At 29.5% G+C, this 22,428-nt stretch overlaps 1 protein-coding gene across 1 annotated transcript; it reads right to left on the bottom strand.

Moving 5' to 3' along the window:
- Window positions 1–2,804: 2,804 nt before the first annotated feature.
- On the bottom strand, window positions 2,805–4,484 carry LOC124918767 (transcription factor TCP17). The gene is made up of 2 exons (XM_047458811.1): window positions 4,267–4,484; window positions 2,805–4,144 (listed from the first exon to the last, which is right to left on the bottom strand). The coding sequence occupies exon 2, from the start codon at window positions 4,111–4,113 to the stop codon at window positions 3,088–3,090; it is 1,026 nt and encodes a 341-aa protein (XP_047314767.1). The 5' UTR covers window positions 4,114–4,144; window positions 4,267–4,484; the 3' UTR covers window positions 2,805–3,087.
- Window positions 4,485–22,428: the final 17,944 nt, after the last annotated feature.

Genomic DNA, 22,428 nt, shown 5'->3' with positions numbered 1-22,428 from the left:
TCCTTAACTAAAAAAAAATAAAAAAATTAATTTATGTAGAAAATTAATACTAGCACCATATTTTGTATACATAATTTTTTATTTCGGATTTTCTTAGTAAAAATCTAACACTAGTGGATAATTTGGTTGGCAAAACTCTTCACTTTATCTATTTTTCTGTATTTTTGTTTTTATTTTATCATCTTTTACTAAAATAATTTTGTAGGAAAAAATAGAAGTGATAAGACAATATATAATAGAACTTACATTATATTAATCTACCCACAATGGTAGCTCAAGGAACAAAATTTAATGTCGATAAGATAAAAAGTTATAAGTTCGATTCTTACTTACAAAGTTTTATGTTAGACATATGATATGAATAATAATTGAGATTATTTGAAAACTAATATTTTGGCACGATCATCACCACAAACAATTTAATAAAAGATGTAATCAAATTAATTATAAGCATTTTTATTTTGAAATTTTTTCATTTCAATTAAAGAAAATCATTTATAAAAAAGACAAAAACATTAAAAAAAGAAAACAATAACTAATTAATTAGAGGACAAAAGATAAATTCAAGAAAAGTTATTATAAAACAAAAAAAAACATCAAATATAAATTATGTGGAATGAAACTTTTAGAATAGATACTGAAATATTATCAACTGACTTTTTTTATCACACTTTTTTTTAAAGTAAATATGATTGATTTTGATGTAAAATTGTAATAATTGTCTTTGACAGGAAAATAAAGGATAAGATGCAATGCCTAGGCAATGAATTAATAGTTTGTAATATGTGTAGGATAATCTATTTTATTAATGCTTGAGGTTAAAAATCCCGTGAGTTAGAATTGAAAGTAAAAATTAATAATGCATGCCTAGTTTCTGTATTTATAGTACATTATAGCTGTGTGTTGTGTTGTGTTGTTGGATCTTGTGCATGCAGTACTGCAGAAGACAATTACAGTGCCTCGGACTTTCACTTTTCTTTTTCTTTTTCTTTACTTTTGTTGTTTATTGTTGTGCTTTTAAGCTTCCAAAGATCGATAAGTAGCTTTCAATGCTATTATATATGCATGTAGATCCTAACTGCAAAGTAAAAGTACTGTTTCACGATAAACATTACAAAAATAAAATTTAAAACTTCATACAGCACTCCTGCTATTGTATAAATCATCACCACATTTTTTTTAACTCATATTTTTCATAAACTCTAGTTAATAATAATTAATTATTTAAAATTAAATAATTTGTTAACAATCTAAGCACACAATTAATAATTTAAAATAATTGAACCACCCAAATTTAAAACCTAATAGGTATCATTTATGGATGTTTGTATTATATATTAGTCTTACTCTTATAAGAAGTTATATATATATCAAATTTTTTTTAACTTAGTCAGATCTCATTTGTAGTTTCAAACTCTACCGGTTAGGACTTTAAAAGTGACCAACATGACACTTTATTTCTGCGAGATTCAAGAGATGCTCCTCCGTGACACTTTGTTTTACCACCGGGTCAGTTTTGATACAACTTGTAACGCCCCGAAACTATGCAATGTTATCTGTGAGAAAAAAACTATAAATACCCGATCAAATCACTGGGCCACCACAACTTAAGCCACCACAACTTAAGCAAACTTGGGCCACCACAAATCACTCAAAAGGTACTTATGAATGTATTTATATTTTATTAGTTTCACTCTTATATTTTTTTTATATTTATTGTGATTTCTAAACGTGATACACCACAATAAGATATCAAAAGTTGAGTCAGTACTTAAACAAAAAAAATATTGCATAATACAATATTCTTATGATAAATAAATGTCATCAACTATGATATTATTAATCTATTTTTGAACCAGGTCTCTTTCACATTAATTTTATAATTCTGTGTTTAGATTAATTAAATTGAAATTGCTATATATACATATATGTGTAAAAGAAAATATGTATTCAAATGAGGCATACATTAATATCTAATTCCCTTGAGTGAGACAAGTGTTTCTCTTGCTAATTCCACGTGTTTCAGTTCTTGTCTTTGTATATGTCTTCTTATGTTTTGTATTGACAAAATTTCCATGTTTTATTTAAAACAAAATTGGTATGGTACAAATAGAAAGGATAAAAAAAGGTTTAATTGTGAATTGAAAACAATGTTATTACTGATTTATAATCATTATTCCACAAGATTTAACTTGAAAAACACAACTTTATCCCAATTCAATAATAAATGAGAGAATCCAAATGTCCAAACAATCGTATTCACTCAAATAAAGAAACAAGGCGCATTGTCACACTGAGTCAAGATCCAAACAGATGTGGAGTTCTTGAAATCAAGAATTTAATCTTGGATTTGCTTAGAGCCACAAGCTAGATTTCATTCCTTCCAATTTAATCTCATCTACATTTCTTCTGTCTGCAGTAGTTAATAACACTTTACAATGTGATTTTTACACTTTTATGAAACATAAGTGGTAATGAGTTAAGAATGTTTTTCAACTTCTTTTTGGTAGCCTCATCTCATGCATCATGCATGACATCCAATAAAAACCAAGATAAAACTTCTCGATCAGATTCGCTTTCCCTAATTATACATTAAATACAAAACATATTATATAAAGTCACACCTATTATATATACTTGCATCATTTTTCATGTTCTACATGTTCTATCAAGCAATAGCAATGACTTAGAACAAATCATGACATTGAATTATTCAATACACCATATATGTTATATCCTCACTCAAAACTAGAGAAAAGGAAAGATTGGATCAAATGCTACCATGCATTTAAACAAAAGGGAGAAAAAACAAATTGAAAAGTACTTCTTAAATCAAAGTGTTTGCAGTTCTTCATGAAGCTAGCTAGCTTCATAATTAGGACAAGTATGGAGGAATCTAATGAACTGTGAGAACAAGACCAATAAAGAAGGAATTGAAAGACAAGAAAGTGCATCTGCAGTGAACACAGGTTCAAAGCATCATGATATGATATCATTACTATTTAATTCAATCACACTAACTAATAATTAATTAATCTAACACCAAAGCCTCAAATCAAATCTATATAATAATGAGCTATTTCATATTTATCTTTTTGTGGGTAAGTGATCTTCTCCATTGTTTGATTGATCTCCAATATTGTTGTCCTGGGGAAGAAAGAGTTTAGGGGACATATTCATGCTCAAATGGAAAGGTCTCATAATGGGTGGCATTTGGCTTATTGAGTAAAGACTTTGTGAATTGGAACTCAACATATTGAAGTTATTTGCTTGTTTCGGATCAAACTCATCCGAAGTAGAATTAGCCACAACCGGGAAGTAAGATTGCGTCGTGGACCCACTCCTACCCGATGGAAGAGCTAGTGAAGTATTCGATAAGAAGTTCATGTTATGAAGATCTTCCACTTGATGACTTGTAAATCCATGACTACTACCCATATGAGCTAGCGAAAAGTTTGAAGAAGGATTCCATCGATGAGAATCACTTTGTGATGAATTATTTACCAAACCCGACATATGTGAATGATCCGAAGATGATCCAATGTAACCGCTCCCCGCCCTTCGATCTTGATCAAGCTCATCGCGTTTTGATGTTGTTCCTAATAATTCTCCGTCTTTATGATCATCATCCTTACATTTCCCATACCATTGAGGAAGTACTCCCACTTGATCTTCGCTCCAATCTAAACCACCGTGATCTTTGTTCAATTCATGATTAGTAGAACTTTCCATTAATTGATAAAAGTTTTGGCCCAAGCTTCCGGGTGGAAATTGAAGTGGAGGGAGTTCGTCGATTTCATGCTTGGCTTCATTGAGTAACCAATCTACTACCTTGCTAGGTTGATTAAACCCTAGTCTTTCTTGTAGATCGTATAGTTGGATCGCTGTCGGAACAGAAAGCCTTACTCTTCTGTCACGCAATCCTCTCACGGTTGTAACTTTGCTATGTCTATCTTTACCACCAAAAGCACGACAAACACGAACGATTCTCGGATCCTTTAGTTTTGGCCATGAACTCGATACAGACGAAGTTTTAACTATCTTTCCTTTGTTACTCGTACCCTTATCGCCTTCTTTGGCTTCAAAATCCGCTTCTCTTGAACTTGAAATCATCTCATCTCATGTCTTAGTGATGGAATTAACCCTGGTTGGTGATTCATGAAAACACAAGCAAAATCAAGGTAAATCCCACAAACCCTAAAATTAATGAAACTTTGCTAGCTAGCTATATATTTTCAACTAAAAAAACAAAAGCTACTAGATTACCTTAAAATGAAGCTTGAACTGAGCAGATGGAAAGATGTTTTAATGGAGAAGAAAGGGTAAGAGATCTTCAAGTGATATATTTATAACTTCAATCAATCTTTATCGAAACAAGGCAGAAGTTTCAGGTTTCATGGCAGAAAAGAATAAGCTGATGGAGGAAGAATCTCTTGTGCATATTGAGAAAGAAGGGAAAGATTGAACTCATCTAAAATTAATCCCTTCTAAGGGAAGAAATTAATAATAAAGAAGGGAACAAAAAGCAATGGCATGTACTTTGCCACGTGTCTTTCCCTCGCATCTGTCAAACGAAATGTGCCCGTCAAAATCTTATCATTTTCTTGCCACGCTTGTTGACCTAAAACTTTAATGTTATGATAAATATTGGAAGAATTTGTGACCAATATATATTATACATGAATTACATGAGCTTATAAGCCTAGCATAATTTACTTTTGGGACCATTATTTAATTTCGAATACATTTTGTTTTTATTCTTGAAAAAATTGAGCCATTTGATTAATTATTTGTGACATAAATAGAGTAAGTTATTGTTAAGTTGCTCCACTAGTCTACTTTAAAAAAATAAAAGTGTCAGAGATATTTTGGTTGATCTAAAGTGAACACGAATTTAATTATGGAAAAATTAAACTAATGTAGGGCTAAATTCAGTTTAATTTGTCACAACTTTAGACAAAGGGAAAATGACATTGGATTGAGCCTCCAATGTTGAGGACATCTGTTAATAGTCGTGCTTTTGTTGTTTGTTGGTGAGTATTTTGTTTCCGGTGGTGTGACTTTTCTCATTGATTATCTATCGTTTTGTTTCAGGTGTGAATGAAATTACTTTGAACCACTTGTTTTGTAATTCTTACAAAAAAAAAAAAAAAAAATAAAAAAAATCACATTTTCTAAATCAAAGTCATTATCAATACTAAAAAAATGCCAACCATGGCCATAATGAGATCAAAAGCCAAACCAAAAAATCTAGACGATTCTTAATTCCCATACTCCAAAATATGTTACAATATTGTCCAACCCACAAAAATGAAGACATTCTTACCAGAGATGAAATATTCTTGATATAATATTTGGTTGAAGAGTCTTCATGTAGAATGATTGTTGATATTTTCCTAACAAGATAAGAGATATCATTAGATTGACAAACTAGGGTTTCACATAAATAGAGAAAAATGAAATGTAGTTGAGATAATTGGCATGAGATAATAGAAAAAGTGATGGTGTGGGGGCAATCGGTACTAGATCTGTCTGTGAGCTAGAGTCTTCTTGTTTGTGTGTGTGTGAGAGAGAGAGAGAGGATTGCCATAATATCAATATGACGTGTTTGATAGCAACTTTGGAGTTCAAAAGGCTAGTGTTATTGGTGAGGGACCAACTCCTATCTTCTTTAAAGCAGTGCCCAACTGACCACGAGAGTAGGGAGAGGACCACCCACAAACCGCCCCTCTCTTGTAGATTTTTGCATGGACATGTCCTTTTGACGGTCTGCTAAATTCAACATCATTTCATAAATATCATCTCAAATCTAATTTACATCACTTAAACCTAGTTAGTTTGACGTTGATTTCTATTTTTCTTAATGAGATCTTATTTTTTTTAAACAATTAATCTAGTAACTCAATTCATTATTCAAAATATCTTTTATTCTATTTTATAAAATTTAAATTCCTAATTCTAGACATGTCCTTTTTTTTGTTTTGTGAGATATTCCAAATGGTATATATATCAAATGAATTGTTTTGGATAACTTCACAATCCCAAAGTTTTAAAACAACCCCACAAAGTAATTTGTTTTCTCTTTAGACAATCTTCAATGTGTTGGATCTCTTGTCTGGCTTTTTAAAAATAATACATCTTAACATATTTTGGAATTTGGACTTTCAAAATTGAAACTCTTGTACTTTATGATTAGATAATCTCATACTTACATATATATGATAAATAATGAACATTTTTAACACTTTATTTCAACATATATTGTGTGCGACAATAAACAACGAGGCCGGTAAAAGAAGGAGAAGACGCGTTACAACAAGAGAACAACAATCAATTTATTTATATGCATTCCATGTCTCGGGATTTGCGCTAATAAATTTTTTTGGTGGGTTTTATTTAGACAGCTCATTCATTCTCAATCTTAACTCCTTTAAAGGATTGGCCTATTAGGTCAAATATCTCATATATTTAATCACATTTAATTTTAAGTTCTTGTCCTGTCTTGCATAATTCATTTTCTATTTCCTTTTTGAATTCGCTCTAGTTAGTTTAGTCTAGTTTGGACCGTGAGACCAGAAGTTTTTCCCCTTTAGTCCAAACTAAATTAAATTCAATCACAGCCATTGGGATTTATTAGTGTGTTTGTCCCAAATTCAATTGTTCTTCCAATCTTTATCATTCATAGGAAATCTAATTCCAATTTTCTTTTATAGTGTTACAAATATTTCTATTCTATGTGATTCATTATAATTAAGTTACTATTTTTATGTTTTTCGTCAATAACTAATATTTAATCGTAGAAAGATCGGGAGCATCTTCTATTAATAACACATCATTATACCCGATAAGACAAAATATTATTCAATCTAACCTTGATCTTTTTGTTGAAAATGTCTTTAATTATTTAGACGGTTCATTGGATAGATACTTAGAAACCCAATCTAATTAATTTTTTTAATTTATTCCATAAGAATCGAATACTAGCTCCCTTTTCTTAGCTAGTTTAGAAAAATATTCCTTATATTTGACATTGGTATAAAGATATAATACTATTAAGGGGTTTGGAGTATATTTTAAATAAAGTTGTGAATTGTATGCTGAGTACTTCAAGTGTCTATTTGTATTTCACTTGTAAACAATCATCACCTTATAAATGGTCATCTCTAACAAGCATATATAGTGATATAGTGTGAAAACACATTATTCATCTACTTAACAACATAAACAAATTAGATGAAGATACAACAATATAGTTGCAATGCGACGAGGACGATGACATAAATTATATGTAATGTCTAAATTATTTTCATTATAGTAATCATAACTTGAACCCACGTACTTATTCATTTTTTATTTGAAACTAATCTATATATATAATGATGCTTAATTTTTAAAGTGTCCGGATTGCCGGGTCGAGAGCTGTGGTTAATTTGGATATATATATGTGAGAGTAAATGGATACTTGGGTCGGATTGTAGGTTGACCCGCTCATAAATTTAAAACTGTTAAAAATAAAATTAAAAATGCTATATATATTTTTACCGTAATATTTTTTTCACAGTTTTTTATATTATTACTCGTGCAAATGCACGGGATAAATGCTAATTTACAAGAATGGTGCCTATTTTATAGTTTTGTTGACTGAAATTTATAGATATAAAGTATAAAAATAATAAAATGTGTGACACGTGCCCTAATAATGTAATGTCATCATATAATTTTCATACTTTGTTTTATATAGTGGATTTGCTAAACAACATTTTATTTTCATAATGACATAACCAAATGATAAACATTAATTTCTTCATTTGATACATTTTTTTACCCACATGTGTAGTTGGTTGCTCGTCTTGGTTTATGTGTGGGCGTTCTTGAATCTATCAGGAAATGAATTTTAAAAGTATAAAAGTTTTTTATTTTGTCTTGCAATTGGTCCCTAAAAGTATAAAAGTGAATGAAAATTTTAAACCGTTAGGTTGTGGTGACAATGCTCTTCTAATGTCATTGTAGGGAAATGAATTTGATGCCTATGCTATAATTTTTACTTGTTTCCCAATATTAAAATTATTTTCAAATCTATAATGCATGTATTTGTTTTGAGATATATATTAGGACTTTCATAGTATCTAGTTTTTATTTTAAAGTTTTTTCTAACCTATAGGCTAATTAGGAATTAGCCACGGTTTTTAATTACCCATAGTTTGTAGACCGGAAATAAAATGGGAATTGAAGCAATAGTGGCATGTCTAAATATTGTCGCTACGGAAAATTGGCAATATCAATGATCTATGTTTTCCATTTGTATTGCCCTATTCTATTAATATTTTGTTTGTTTTTGGTTGAGACAGTTGAATGGTCGCTAATTTCCAAACACATGTTAGCCAACTATTCTAGGGGATCACTTGCTTATTTTTATTCGAGTAGGAAGATTTCGGTTTTTCTTTGGATTAGGGAACATTATGATCGGAGAAAGGGAAAGCCAATGCACTATTTTCTTCTCCTTCTTTTGGAAAGGATTTGTTCTTAAAGGATGATTAATTTGATGATATATAGAGTTTGCTCTCAAGTTCAATATCACTCATTTACTCGTGGTCCGATAGTCTTTTTCTTATGATGACAAAGCGATCGATGATTTTGGTGTTGGTCGCGCTAGAGGAAATAGGCTAGACAAACTGCAACAACCAAATAGTGAGATGAGAAATGAGTTTGAGAGCAATAGAAGATTAGATTGGACAAACCCAACCTAATAAAATCTAATTATAAATATTTTCCTAAGAAATATAATTCATCACACCCCATTAAAAATGCACCTAGTTCTTCCGATTATAACACATTCTTTTAGTCGATAATGACTGAACATTGTTTGTCACTTCAAAATGGAGCTAGCAATAATCACTCTTCGTCCCTTTTTACAAATAATACATCCGATTTGAAACCATCCATTTAGGGAATCAATCGGGTTTCAACACTATGTTGATATTGAAATCTAACAAAAATTTATTTTTTTTTTATAACTTTTGATTGTGCTCATTCATTATTGTTATGAATACTTGTAATTGAGTAACTATTTTCATTTTATTATTAGTATTTTGTTTCTATTCAATAAGTTATAAAAAAAATTAAAACTTATCCAAAAGTAGAGAGAGCAAATTCAAGACGGAATGCCTAAGCATATATCAATGAAGATCAATATTATTCAAGCATGAGAATAATAGCTTTTATTCATGAAAACGAGAGGTGTTAGTTCTGAATTTCGAAGACATCATCTTCATTTTGAAGTCTTAATAATTATCCTTGAAAATCTCAATCAAACAGGACCCCGCACTTTTTACTTCTTCTTATCCATCTATTTTAATTTACACATAGTTCAAAAATTAATATATACTTACATAATAATTTTTTTAAAAATATAAATAAGAATTGATTAAACTTAACAATAAAATGAATGGTCTAATATTTAAAGTATTCATATTTTATATGTTTGAGTTCAAATTCTAAGACAATCATAGTACATGTTAATGTGAAGGGTTATATATGTATATATATAAACTAGGATTTAAAACCCCAACTATTATGAATTTTGTAGATTTATAAAAAACTAAACAAGTTCAATGGTTGTATATATGGCTAATTTCTTTTTATAAACTGAAAAGTCAAAATAGAAATTAATATTATATGTATATCGTGTTATAATGTTAAATAATTTTATTTTTTTTATTTTTAAAAACAAGTTGACCGATATTTTTAATCTTTTATTTTAAAATTTTGTAAATGACTAATATTCGATCGCGACAATTTTCATAATGTTAACTTCTTCTCGTTATATTATTGATGTATTTTTATCTTTTAACCTTACAATAATTTATACTATTAATTTTATAATTTATGTTTGTATATAAATACGTTTAGGTTAGATGAGTACCAACTTGTTTGGAATTTAATTACAACAATTTATTTTTTTGTTATCTCTGCATTATTTTGTTATTCAAAATATTAACCTATTTTTGCAATACATCATACTATTTTTTGTATTACTCCATTTACAACGAGTTTAAATAATTTCATATTATTTGTTACAGGAAAATTCATCATAAAATCATTAATAGCCTGAATGTTGATGGTCCCATGGTTCAGATTGCTCAGTTACAAAAGCCTGGTAGGAAAGTTTTTTTTGGTCACGTGAGCATTTATTTATTATTTGTAAAATGTAATCCCTTATGTGAACATATGGGAAAAATAAATAAATAAATAAATAAATAAAAGTTGGGACAACTATAAATGAAATTCAAAGACTTTAAGGTACACTAAGTTAGGCAGAATAAAAAATCACATTTCTATCTTCATCGTGCCCAACCCTATCTAATATATTGTTTAAAAAAAAACTAAATAAAACAGGCTTTGGTCCTAGATTGCGGATGATAAATTTGTAAGTTTAAGCGACAGGTCAGGGAGTTTGTCCTACATCATTTTCGTAAGACTTGAATACAAATATTGAGAATAAGTTGATTTAAGTCAAAGAGAGTTTCAAATATGTAAATGCAAGGACTAATAGGATATTAGGGTTAGATACGATGTACTCCAGAATAAATGAATTAACGGTTAAAAAGTATATTTATATATCGACAAGTTGATAGTTGAAATGTCCCCGATTTGAAAGCATAAACCTAGGTTTAGAAGATTGTCCTTGGCCTTAATAAGGTCTTAGCTTTATGTAAATAATTACATTGAATGAAATCCATCATGTGTCACCAAGCACTAGAAAATTGTAACTCCTAAAATTTCTTTCTAGAAACAAAAAAGAATGAAATGGATTTTTTTAAAAGTATTTTATTGCACTAGATGAATTCAATCATTCTTATTTCAGATTATAAATAGAAACCAAGATATAATATATAGAAAATCATTATTTTAGGATATTGTATACCATCGATGAAAAGATATAACATTAGTATATTCATTTCATTGCATATAATTTGGATAACAAGTAATTTCTTTGGCTAACATTCATGAACCAAATGAAATTTGATTTTTCTATGAGTGGTTTTGCACGAAAGATTAGGTCAACACAATCTTATTCTGATTTAGTTATCGAAAGAAGCATCAACTTGTTGTTTGCCTTATTGTGTGGTGAAAGATTGATTTGTTAATTTGTGATTATAATGCCAAGTGACAAAAAAAAGAAGGGTCCGTGAAGATGGGCTGGCTGGGCTGACGAAAATGTCATTGTCTTGATCTGAAGTTGCAGATAAGGAAACAAGCAGTGAATTTAACACTATGCATTATGCATGGAGATGGAGGGATGCTTTTATGATCTCCACTGTAATTGCTTACTTAAATGGCATGGACCCAACACCAATAGCAGGCACCAAACACCTTTTTCTCTTCAGACTTATTAACTTCTCTAATTCACCAAACCAAAAGGCAAAAACCAATTTTCTTCCTATTCACCATCACCATTTCTTATACCTTTATTTTCACATTTTCAATTCTCTCTAATAATCCTGTATGTGTTTTTTGTGGGACTCGGGTTTATTTTCGTGTAACTAACATGACCTTCAATATATCGTCACGATTCCTTTGATTAATCAGACGTTCATTACACACATAACCAATGTAGACTTTTCTATTAGGCAAACTCAAGTGGCAAATGACAAGAAACGTGTATAAGAGGTCACATATTTGATTAATAATAAGAATGTATTGAGTTTAAATGGAGGTACATGATGGATGGTAAAGATCGTGCTTATGTATTATCATAGGGTTACTTGAGCCACTAAATTTATAAATAAGATAATTAATTAATTAAACTAAATTATTTATTTCTTTTTGTGAATTTTAATGTTTAAATATTATATATCTCTATATTATTTTTAAAATTCGTTAAAAACAAATAAAATTGCATAGTTCCTACCGTTATCCTATCCTGAGATCAACCTAAGTGTGATATTGTGTTTTTTTTTTATTAGTGGTTGTATTTTAAATTAAATTTGTGACTATTTTTTTTTTGTTACAAGTGTTATCATTTATTTTATTGTTTCATGATTCATTGGATTTTAATAAAAGAAAATTTCTTCTAAAATAAAAAATAAAAGTTAAAAAGAGAAAGGGGACAAAAGAAAATATAAATGAAGAGAGAGGTGATGGGCTTTAATATTTGTCTCCTCCATCTTGGGCCTCGTTCCATTTGCTTTTTAGTTAAAATCTTATTCAATTCTTACAATATTCTAAATTTTTAATCAATTAAATATTTAATTAGTTAGTTTTCATGAGCTTAAAATTACAATTCTACTAATTTATAAATCATTTTAATTTTATAAATTTATACTTCAAAATTAAAATTAAGTTTTAACATTTTAATAAGAAATGTATTTTATTTGATGCCATTGCATATATATATATATATATATATATATATATATATATATATATATATATATATATATATATATATATATATATATATATATATATATATATAATGATAAGGGGAGAAAAAAATTATAACAAATGGGTGAGTGGTGTGACATTATATATGTCACCTTAAAAATTGGATACATATCAATTTCTCTCTTTGATTTTAAATTTTATATGTTATTAAACCTGACATTTAATAATTTCTCTCTCTTAATATAAATTATTTAATATTTTTCATCTCTTTAACTTATTATAAAATTATTTTAAATAAAAAAAAATTTCAACACAAAATACAAATTACTCATATTCATAACAAATATATAAATATAATTCAAATTAGTAATCTTCACATTTGTATAAAAAAGAAAGTTATAATATTATGTACAAATTGAATTTTTAATATATATTTTATAAAAAAATAAAAAAATAAAATAAAATAGACTTTTAAGAAAAATAAGAATAATAAATTTAAAGAAGAAATAATAATTTAATAAATTACATATTTATATATATATATATATATATATATTTATTTATAATTTAATATATATTTTAAAAATATACTTACGCTTTATATATTTTTATTAATTTGATTTATTCATTCTCTTTATTATTATTAATACTAAAAACACATAAATAAAGTAATTAACTATTAATCGCAAAAAATTAATAGATTAAAAAAATAATAATTAAATTAAAAAAAATTAATCATATGCATATTTAACTTCTTATTATTATTCTATATATATTAATTTTATAATTAATAGAGAAAAAGAGAAAAAAAATATAAATGAAGAGAAGAGAGATAAATTAATAATGAAAAGAGGAGAGATAAATACATTTTTTGAATTAAGCTCATCAATTCTAATTCTAATCCTAATCTTTCTCCACTTTATTTGTTACACGGTAGCACATTTTCTCTATCATTGAAAATTAGTAATTTGAATTATATATATTGAAGATTAGTAATTAAATTATATTTATTATGAATATGATTAGTTTGTATTTTGGGTTGCAAATTATCTCTATTAAGCGAATATTTAAAATAATTTTATAATAAGTCAAAGAGAGGAAACCTATAAAATAATTTATTTAAATAATAAAAAAATTAAAAGAATTATTAAATGCCGGTTTAGTGACATTTACAAATTTTTCTCCCCTAAAGATATGAGGTAGTTAAATATGTGAATAAGATGGTTGGTTAACTGAAATAATGACTTATGTATAAAGTGTTCAAAATGGAGTCACAAAATTAGTGATTAGAGTTTTATTGGGAAATAAGGACATATGTGGTGGTTAAATATGATAATGAGAGAAATGGTTGGTTGACCGAAATTATTGAAATATATCAGTAATGAAGATGTTTGAATACAAAATGTTCAGATTGAGGTCACAAAATTAAATACTGAAAGATCGATTGAGAAACAAGAGATAAGATGGTTGGTTGACCGAAATGATGATAAAATGGTTGTGTACAAAATTCTTGGAGTGAGGCCACGAGACTAAATATCGAAAGATTGATTGAGGAACAAGAGATGATTGTTGGTTTTCGAAGTAAAGAAAAGTGAGTAATATGATGAGATAGTTGTGCATAAAATGCTCAAAATTAGCTCACGAGATTAATTGTGAGAGGTGAATTGAGGAGGAAGAAATTATTGATTGATCGAAGTGAGAAAATATTAATAATATGAGGATATAGTTGGATGTAAAATGCTCATTAAAAATGATATTTAAAAGACATATTATTTGATATTTTTTTATGTCAAAAATATAATGTTTGATATTTTTGTTTATATGCACATAATTAAAGGAATTCCCAGTAGATAGAAGGGTTATCGATATTAACCCAAAAAAATCTCAACAATAATTACAAGTCCTTTATTTATTTGATCAAACTTTTATATTCAAATGTAGACAATTAATAAAATTTGGATAAATATATCATTGAGGTGTTTTTATTTTAAATAACTTCTTAACTTAGTCAAAATAACACACCTGGTTATACCATTTCATTTCCACTTCAAATACACTAAAATTAAAAAGCCGGAAACCTAATCTCGAATGAATCAAAGATATGTCATTCCTTCAAATACTTCACCACATTCTGGGCTGGAAAAGATATAATAAATCCTTTGACCTGAGCAATTCCATTTATAGGTGAGCATATTATGGGTTGACTCATTTTCTAACTCTAACCCAAAATATTAATTTGGGTTGGATTAAATTTGGGTTAGGTTAAGGTTACCCAAATTACCCCAATTATATAAATTTAATTTAATTCTCTCTTATTAATTTAATATAAATTAATCATTTTCCAACTTCAATCTATTTTCTTGATTTTTACTACGTTGATCTTTATTACAATCGAACACGTTTTTCACATTATTAACACATTCAACACATTTTTCACATGTTTAACACGTTTTTGTCACGTTTAACACGTTTTTGACATGTTTTCACACTTATAACACGTTTTTTACGTTTTCGGATTTTTAACACGTTTTACACACGTTTAACACTTTTTCACACGTTTAACATATTTTTCATATTTTGGCATGTTTTTCACATTTTTGGCATGTTTAACATGTTTTGAAATGTTTAACATGTTTAACATGTTTTGACAAGTTTAACACGTTTTTGACACATTTAACACATTTTTAGCACACTCTCTTCAAGCAGACTTAGCTTCCTGAAGTTTTCAAGTGCATCCATTTTTGTTTCATTGAGTTGTTCATCACTATCATCCCTTAATAACCTTTTCTGAACTTCTTCTAGTTCTTCTCTAGCAACCAGAACTATATTGGAGATATTCCTAAACTTCTTCTTGTCAAAGCTTTGAAGATGATTCTTCAGGAGCTTAAGCTTCTTAGAAACCCTATACATGTTGGATCCCCTGACATATGTAGACCATACGCTTTCGAGAATATCTTTGAATTTGTCGTTTTCCATCTAGAAATTGAAAATTTTAAAGGGCCTTTTGAACATTTCTTCATTTTTCTAAAACAATTTAATCGGGCAGTGATCAGATGTACCCGGATTCAAAACATGAAGTTGACTTCTCGGAAATTGGTTAATCTAGTTCTCATTTATTAGTCATCTATCAATTCTATTTCTTCTAATTTGCTCAATCCCTCTCGTAGAAGACCAAGTGAAGAAATTTCCAGAATTGGTAGGCTCGATACAACCCATATATTTGATGCAGTCATTAAAGTCAATCATATCCCGGGTTATTTCAGATTCTGGGCTACGATCAGATTCGTTTCTAGTTACGTTGTAATCACCGAGGACAGCCCAAGATTTATCACTACCGATGCAGTTTTTAAGACAATTTCAGAGGAGTCTTCTGTTAGTGCTTGAGTTGCTAGCATAGAAAATAGCAAGATTAAACACGATTCCTGTGATTCTGTCTTTGATCTCCACCAGGATTGTTTGATCATTCAAAAAGAGAGCCCTGACCTCAACAACTTTGTTATCCCAGATAACCCAGATTTTGTCTGTTTTGTCATTTGAGTTGTGAATGATTTCCTAGCTGATATCAATACACAGCTTGCTAACCTTCTCAACGTTCCGACTTTTGACTTTTGTCTCAAGAATACCCATAATAGTGATCTTCTGATTCTCAATGATCCTCTTGATTTCTTTGCATTTCAGAGGGTCATTGAGTCCCCTTATGTTCCATGTCACTATATTCATGAATGTATATAAGTGTTGGGTTCCTGACTTTCCAAACTGTCCTAGACCTCTTCATCAGAGAAATCGTAAGCATCACTTGTCTCGCTATCCTCAATGGCTACAACTTAATTACATGGAATACTATTCATATTGAGTGGGGGTTGCCTCACATAGATATCATCTTCTCCCGTTATAGAGTCAGTGGCTTTTGGATTTAGGATTTTTTGGCTTTGTAGAGTCAGTGGCTTTTGGATCTAGGATCTTTTGGCTTTGTCTTCAATTTTTAGCTTGTTCTTCTTTAGTAGGTCTTTTCTAACTTTGAACCTCTTCACTATTAGATTCATGTCTGTTATCGATTTTAATTCGCCCTACTTCAGAACCAAGGCTCACTGCCTTATTCAAGACCAAATTATCTTCTTTTGCTCTTGATCTTTTGATTTCACAAAACCCAAGATTTCCTAGTTCATTCTCAAGAGATTCATTATTGCTTGTTAGTTTTTCAATGTTTTTTTGTCTAGGATTCTCCTGTTCATTATCTTTAAAGGTGGCTCTAAGCCCATGGATCAGGTCATTTCGAATTCTGATGACATTGCTTTTTCGGTTCATGCTTGCATTCTTAGAATTGTGAAAACTGGACTCACGACCTATTGGAGTGCCATCAGACCCAACTTTTCTTGTTTTATACGAGCCAAGTATTCCCTGTCCCATAAATATTTGAATTCTAGAAACTTTAGAACCTGTACCTATAGTTGCATCAAGACCAGTTCTTTGATCAGTATTGGGACCAGTGGAGTTAAGACCAACAATAGTATCATCCACAATAATAGGACTTGTGCTAGTATTAAGACCAATATAGTCGGGACCAACAATGGTTGCACATTTTTCATCAGGACCGGTAGTAGCAAGTCCGGTAGCTTGAGTAGTATCCGGAACAGCAAGTCCAGGACCAGGCTTAACATTGTCAATATAGCTAGGTACGGTAGCATTATGAGAAGCTCTAGGACCGGTGTGACTATGTCCAGCTTTATTAGGACCGATACCCTGACCAAGTCTGACGTTTTGAACATGACCTATTCTTGAGAAAACAGAATCCCTAGGACCGGTGCCCTAAACATGACCGATATGATCAACGTTCGTAGGGCCAACTTGTACCCTTACCCACTTCATTCTTTTTCCTATCTTCTTCCTTACCCTTATCTGTTCTTACTTTTGTTTGCCCATCCTATCATTATCAGTGCATTCATTGCAATTAAATTCAGACCTGTTCACATTTCTATCAACTTGGGCTTGGTTAGAGTCATTGATATCGCCTTCCTGAGTGTTGTTATTAGTTTTCGATTTTAGATTATTATTGACTAAACATTTATTCGTAGCGTGTATGAAAGTGCTACACCATGTACATCGATTTGGTTTCCATTTGTATTGTACTCCAATGTCAAATAAATTTCATAGGCTATCTTTAAGTTCAAGCTTAATTGGAAGAGAGCTACTTGGATGTATTTCAACACTAACTCTGGCCACAGATGCACGCTCGTAGCCTTTCATTGCTGGGTCAAACATAAGTGATTTGCATATAATGCTTGAATTATAGGCCATGCTCATTGGGCTATACAGGTGTGGTGGAACATTCTTGAGATTCACCCAGATTTGTTCAAATTCAGGTGGTCTATGATTAGTATTAAGTTCCTCGCTCCATGTGTACAGCTTGAATCTTTTTCCTTTGATAAAGGTATATTCGCTCTCTATGATCGGCTTTATTTTGCTTCCATTCATGGAGGATAGAAAGTAGAATCCGTGATCATTGATTGTATACACCATAAAGGCTTTATTTCTCCAGACTAGAGGATTCCCACTAACCCATCAATGTTCTTTTAACCTAAAAAAATGGTGCCTTCATGTTGCCCATAAAGTGACCAACTATGACAAACTCTCATGCCTTTTCCTTTTTTTGGATCGTTTATGGTATTTCCATTCCACACATTTCCTTCTTGCCAGGTTTTGTTTGGGTTGCTCATGATTGTATACATCTTTGTTTTATTATATTTCTAAATTTCCTTCATGGCGTCAACCGTCCACTTGATCACTTCATCATATTGATCTTTGTTGAAGAGATTCCAATTCTTTAGATAGTGACTGTTGAACTGAACATTCAACTGATAACTTCTTTCTTGGAGCATTGTAATATCTTGTTTATTAACTTAGAAAAATAGCTTCTTCATCTGGTTTCTCAGTCCTACTAAATTTGCTATTTCGTTTTTCCTTATTGACCACGTTGGACCAGCAGTAGGATCCTTATTATCAGCCTGAGTATTTTCTTTATCAGGAATTGCAGCAGTTGGAGGAGCTGAGGAGATGACTGTTTCAGGGTTGCTATCTTTCCTGACTTGTTTGTTCTTTTTGGCCCATATAACCCTTGTATTTCCCACAAAATTGTTGTCTTCAATTGTTCCAATTTTCTTTAGAATATCCCTTCAGTGCTCTTCTCTTGTGTGCCAGTTTTTCTCTTTTGAATATTATTAATTGGAATTTAGGATCCAGATTAACGAGTGGAGAAAACGCACCCATGTTCAATATCTTAGGGTTAGCCTCGGGTGTCACGGTTTCCTTGGGATTTACTTTAGCATTCTTCTTGGAACTTGAGTTATTTGCCTTTATGTTTTTCCTTTTTTTGATTTTCGATCCATTCTTCTTACCCTTCTTAGCTGTTTTAGAATTATTCGATACTGTTACTTGACCAATCCTTTCAATTTCAGCACTTGTTTTGGAAGAACTATTCCCCTTTGCTTTTGGTTTGATCTTTGCTGCTGACATCTTCTTAATGGACTTATGATATTCAAGATCACATATTATTGTCTCATCATAGTCACTACTATATTCTGATTCCAAATCAACATACATGCTTTGGTTCTTTTGATTAGACTGTTTTGTTACGTTTAACACGTTTTTCACGTTTCTGCCACGTTTACCACATTTTTGACACTTTAACACGTTTAACATATTTTTCCACATTTAACATGTTTTTGACATATTTAACACATTTTAATAAGTTTTGACACGTTTAATAATTTTTTGCAAAATAAACATGTTTTGGCACGTTTGACACATTTTGGCACGTTTAACTCGTTTTTCACGTTTAACACATTTTTCACGTTTTTGACATGTTTAACACATTTTAAAGTTTTTTACATGTTTAACACGTTTTGGCATGTTTAACACGTTTTGGCACAAGTCATATCCACTTTCTTCATCAGATTTTGACCTAGAAAGTCTCCATGGAGGAAAGTCGTCAGATGATTGAAGTAGTCAGTAAGGAAGAAATTAAACAGGATTTATTCAATATGAGTGGGGATAAGAGTCCAGGACCCGATGGATTCAATCCGAGGTTTTTAAAGGAAAATTAGGGTGTGATCGGGCATGAGGTTAGTGAAGGCGTTCTTGAATTCTTTCAGAATAGGAGGATGCTTAAGCAATGGAATGTTACAGTTCTCAATTTGATCCCGAAGTGACTTGTACCCAAGGGAATTCGTGACTTTAGACCTATTTCGTGCTGTAACGTCGTTTACAAGATTATTTAAAAAATTATTTCTAAATGAATTAAAACAGTTATGCTTAATCTCGTTAATTTAGGTCAATCTACTTTTATATCGGGTAGAAATATATCGCATACTATCCTTCTTATGTAGGCGATTTTATAGAACTGTGGTAGGAAATCCATCTCTCCTCGGGTAATTTTTAAAGTTGATATTCAGAATGCCTTTGACTCAATTAAATGGCCTATTATTCATGATTTTCTGAGTGCTTCAGGTTTTCTAGTTATTGTTATTAATTAGACTAGTATGAAACCCTACGTTGTACGGGAAAAATATAAACGAAATTTTTATAAAATATTTAATTTAATAAAAGAGAATATATTTATATGAAGAGAAAATATATAATATATATATATATATAATTAGAGAAAAAATAGAAAAAATAATTATTATTAATTGTTTCATAATATAAGTAAATTGTATAAAAATAAATAATAAACAAATAATATATAAATAATTGTGGAAAAATTATGTAAGGAAAAATATATTTATATAAAATTAATTATGAAATATATACATGATGTGAGAAAAAAGAATGATTGATTAAAACTGAAAATAATAATAATACAATACAAACCAAAAGGCTTGATTTAATTTAAACTATTGAAAGCAAAATAAAAATTTAAGTTAACACAATATTAAACAAACATTCATAAAAATAAATAAATATATAACTCTGGTATAATTTAAGATATTCTATATTATAATAATAGTTAATAATGTATACTAATAAAAAAACAACTTCCATAAAATGAAATTAAAAAATTGTAAAATAAAAAATAAAAACTAAATTTTTTGTCTTTTTTGTCCTATCTCTTCAACAACTTTGTCTGTTGTTCCTCCCTAATAAAATTTAATTAACATATAAAACATATTTCAAAAACTTAAACAAGACATTAAAATAGATAATAAAAAAACAATTTATTTGATCACAAAAAATTGAAAAAGTACCTCTTTAACAGCTTTGTTTGAAATTGATGATCATCCCTAATAAAATTTAATCAAATATATATAAACTTTTCAAATATCTAAATAAGACATTAAAATAGATTAAAAAAACAATTTATTTAATAAAAAAATTGAAAAAATACCTCTTTAATAATTTTTCTGAAATTGATGCTCCTCCCTTAACAAAATTTAATTTAATATATAAAACACGTTTCAAAGTTGAGCATAAAGTTATCCAAAATATGTTTACCTGTTGAGTAATGAGTGATTGACTTGGATCAAACACTTTTATAATTGTAAAATTGTGTGATTTTTTCTTGAGGTTGTAATCAGTAATTTTAACTTGGAACACAAGTTTTCGCGATGACATTGATGATAACGGCAATGGTAAATTTTTGTCACAACTCGGATGTAATTGTAACAAATCTGAAACAGTTAGATTAACTAACTTATTTACAACTCTATCAAAAAGCACAAATAGTGCAGCTCCTGACTCGTCATCAACCTCAATCTCTAATTTATATCTAAAATAGATACAAAATAATTAATGAAAAAACAAAATAGTTTTAATTAAATATATGAATATAGTTTGTTAATGATCAAAGAGACAAAAATAAACACCTTGGAGTATGATTTTTTGTAACTTTAACACATGAGTTGCAAAAAAAAAACATCGCCCTCGAGCGTTACTTTTCTGCGACAATCATCACAAGAGTAGTAAAACCAACCATTGTAGTTGCATACATTATTGATTGTCGCTTCAACGGTACGTATACATTCCTGTTAACCAATAAACCAGTAAGATAACTATAAAAATATTGAAATACCAATTTTACCAACCTTGCTTTCCTCATTTGACAATAGGTTGTATAATTCCTCAATTGTGTGCCGATCTTTCATCATCTCATCTTGTAAAGACATCGAACTTTCAACAGTATCATCCAACAAACATACTTGAGATGGATGGACAGCAAATCTACAATTAGTTGAGTAAAGGTGGCACAAAAATAATAGTCATTAAAACAACAAATATTTAAACAAAGAGTATTGTTTAAAGAAAGACAATATCAACCTTTCTCGCATAGTCACCACCTCTGGAATCATTAGATTTTGAAAAACTTGTGTGTCCGTTGTTGAAGAAAGGACATGATGACCTATTGAAAGCACATAAAAATGGTTAACACAAACATATTAAGACATAAACATATTTTTTTTTACAATTCATACCTTGGTATAACTTGACAAGAAAGCTGGTCACAACTATTACGATAGGATCTTGGTTGTTAGATCCTTCAACAAACTCAAATTTTTCGGCTATGTTTCCCCATAAAGTTAGATTAATATCTTCTCCACTATAAAATAACACATAGAAAAGGTAAAAATTAAAATATTTAATAAATTAAAATATTTAATAGAGTAAAAAAACAAAAGAACTCATTTAACTTATAGATTTATAAATGACCAACCTATCAAATTGAAGGTTTAAACCACGTTTTGCAACTGTGTTATATCCAGTTTTGCTAAAAGTCTTAGAACCCAAACTGATAAGACGAGCTATAATAACTATAACATAAAAAAGGAAAATGTAAGTTAAAAATTAAATGAAAGACAATAGTTAATCAAAACACTACCTGTTAGTTGTGAGCAATTGTCACTTCTAGAAATAACCTCCTTTTAATCAGAAAAATTAAATTTATATCTCGGAATATTTAGAATCTCAGAAAGTAGCTAAACAAAATTTTCAAAGAGTTTGGAACTGGTTTGTACTGAGCGTTTGACTTGACAACTCGAATATTTTGAAATA

Source organism: Impatiens glandulifera, chromosome 1 (genome assembly GCF_907164915.1).
Source record: "Impatiens glandulifera chromosome 1, dImpGla2.1, whole genome shotgun sequence".
Taxonomy (NCBI): domain Eukaryota; kingdom Viridiplantae; phylum Streptophyta; class Magnoliopsida; order Ericales; family Balsaminaceae; genus Impatiens; species Impatiens glandulifera.
This window is presented reverse-complemented; position numbering and strand designations above follow the sequence as displayed.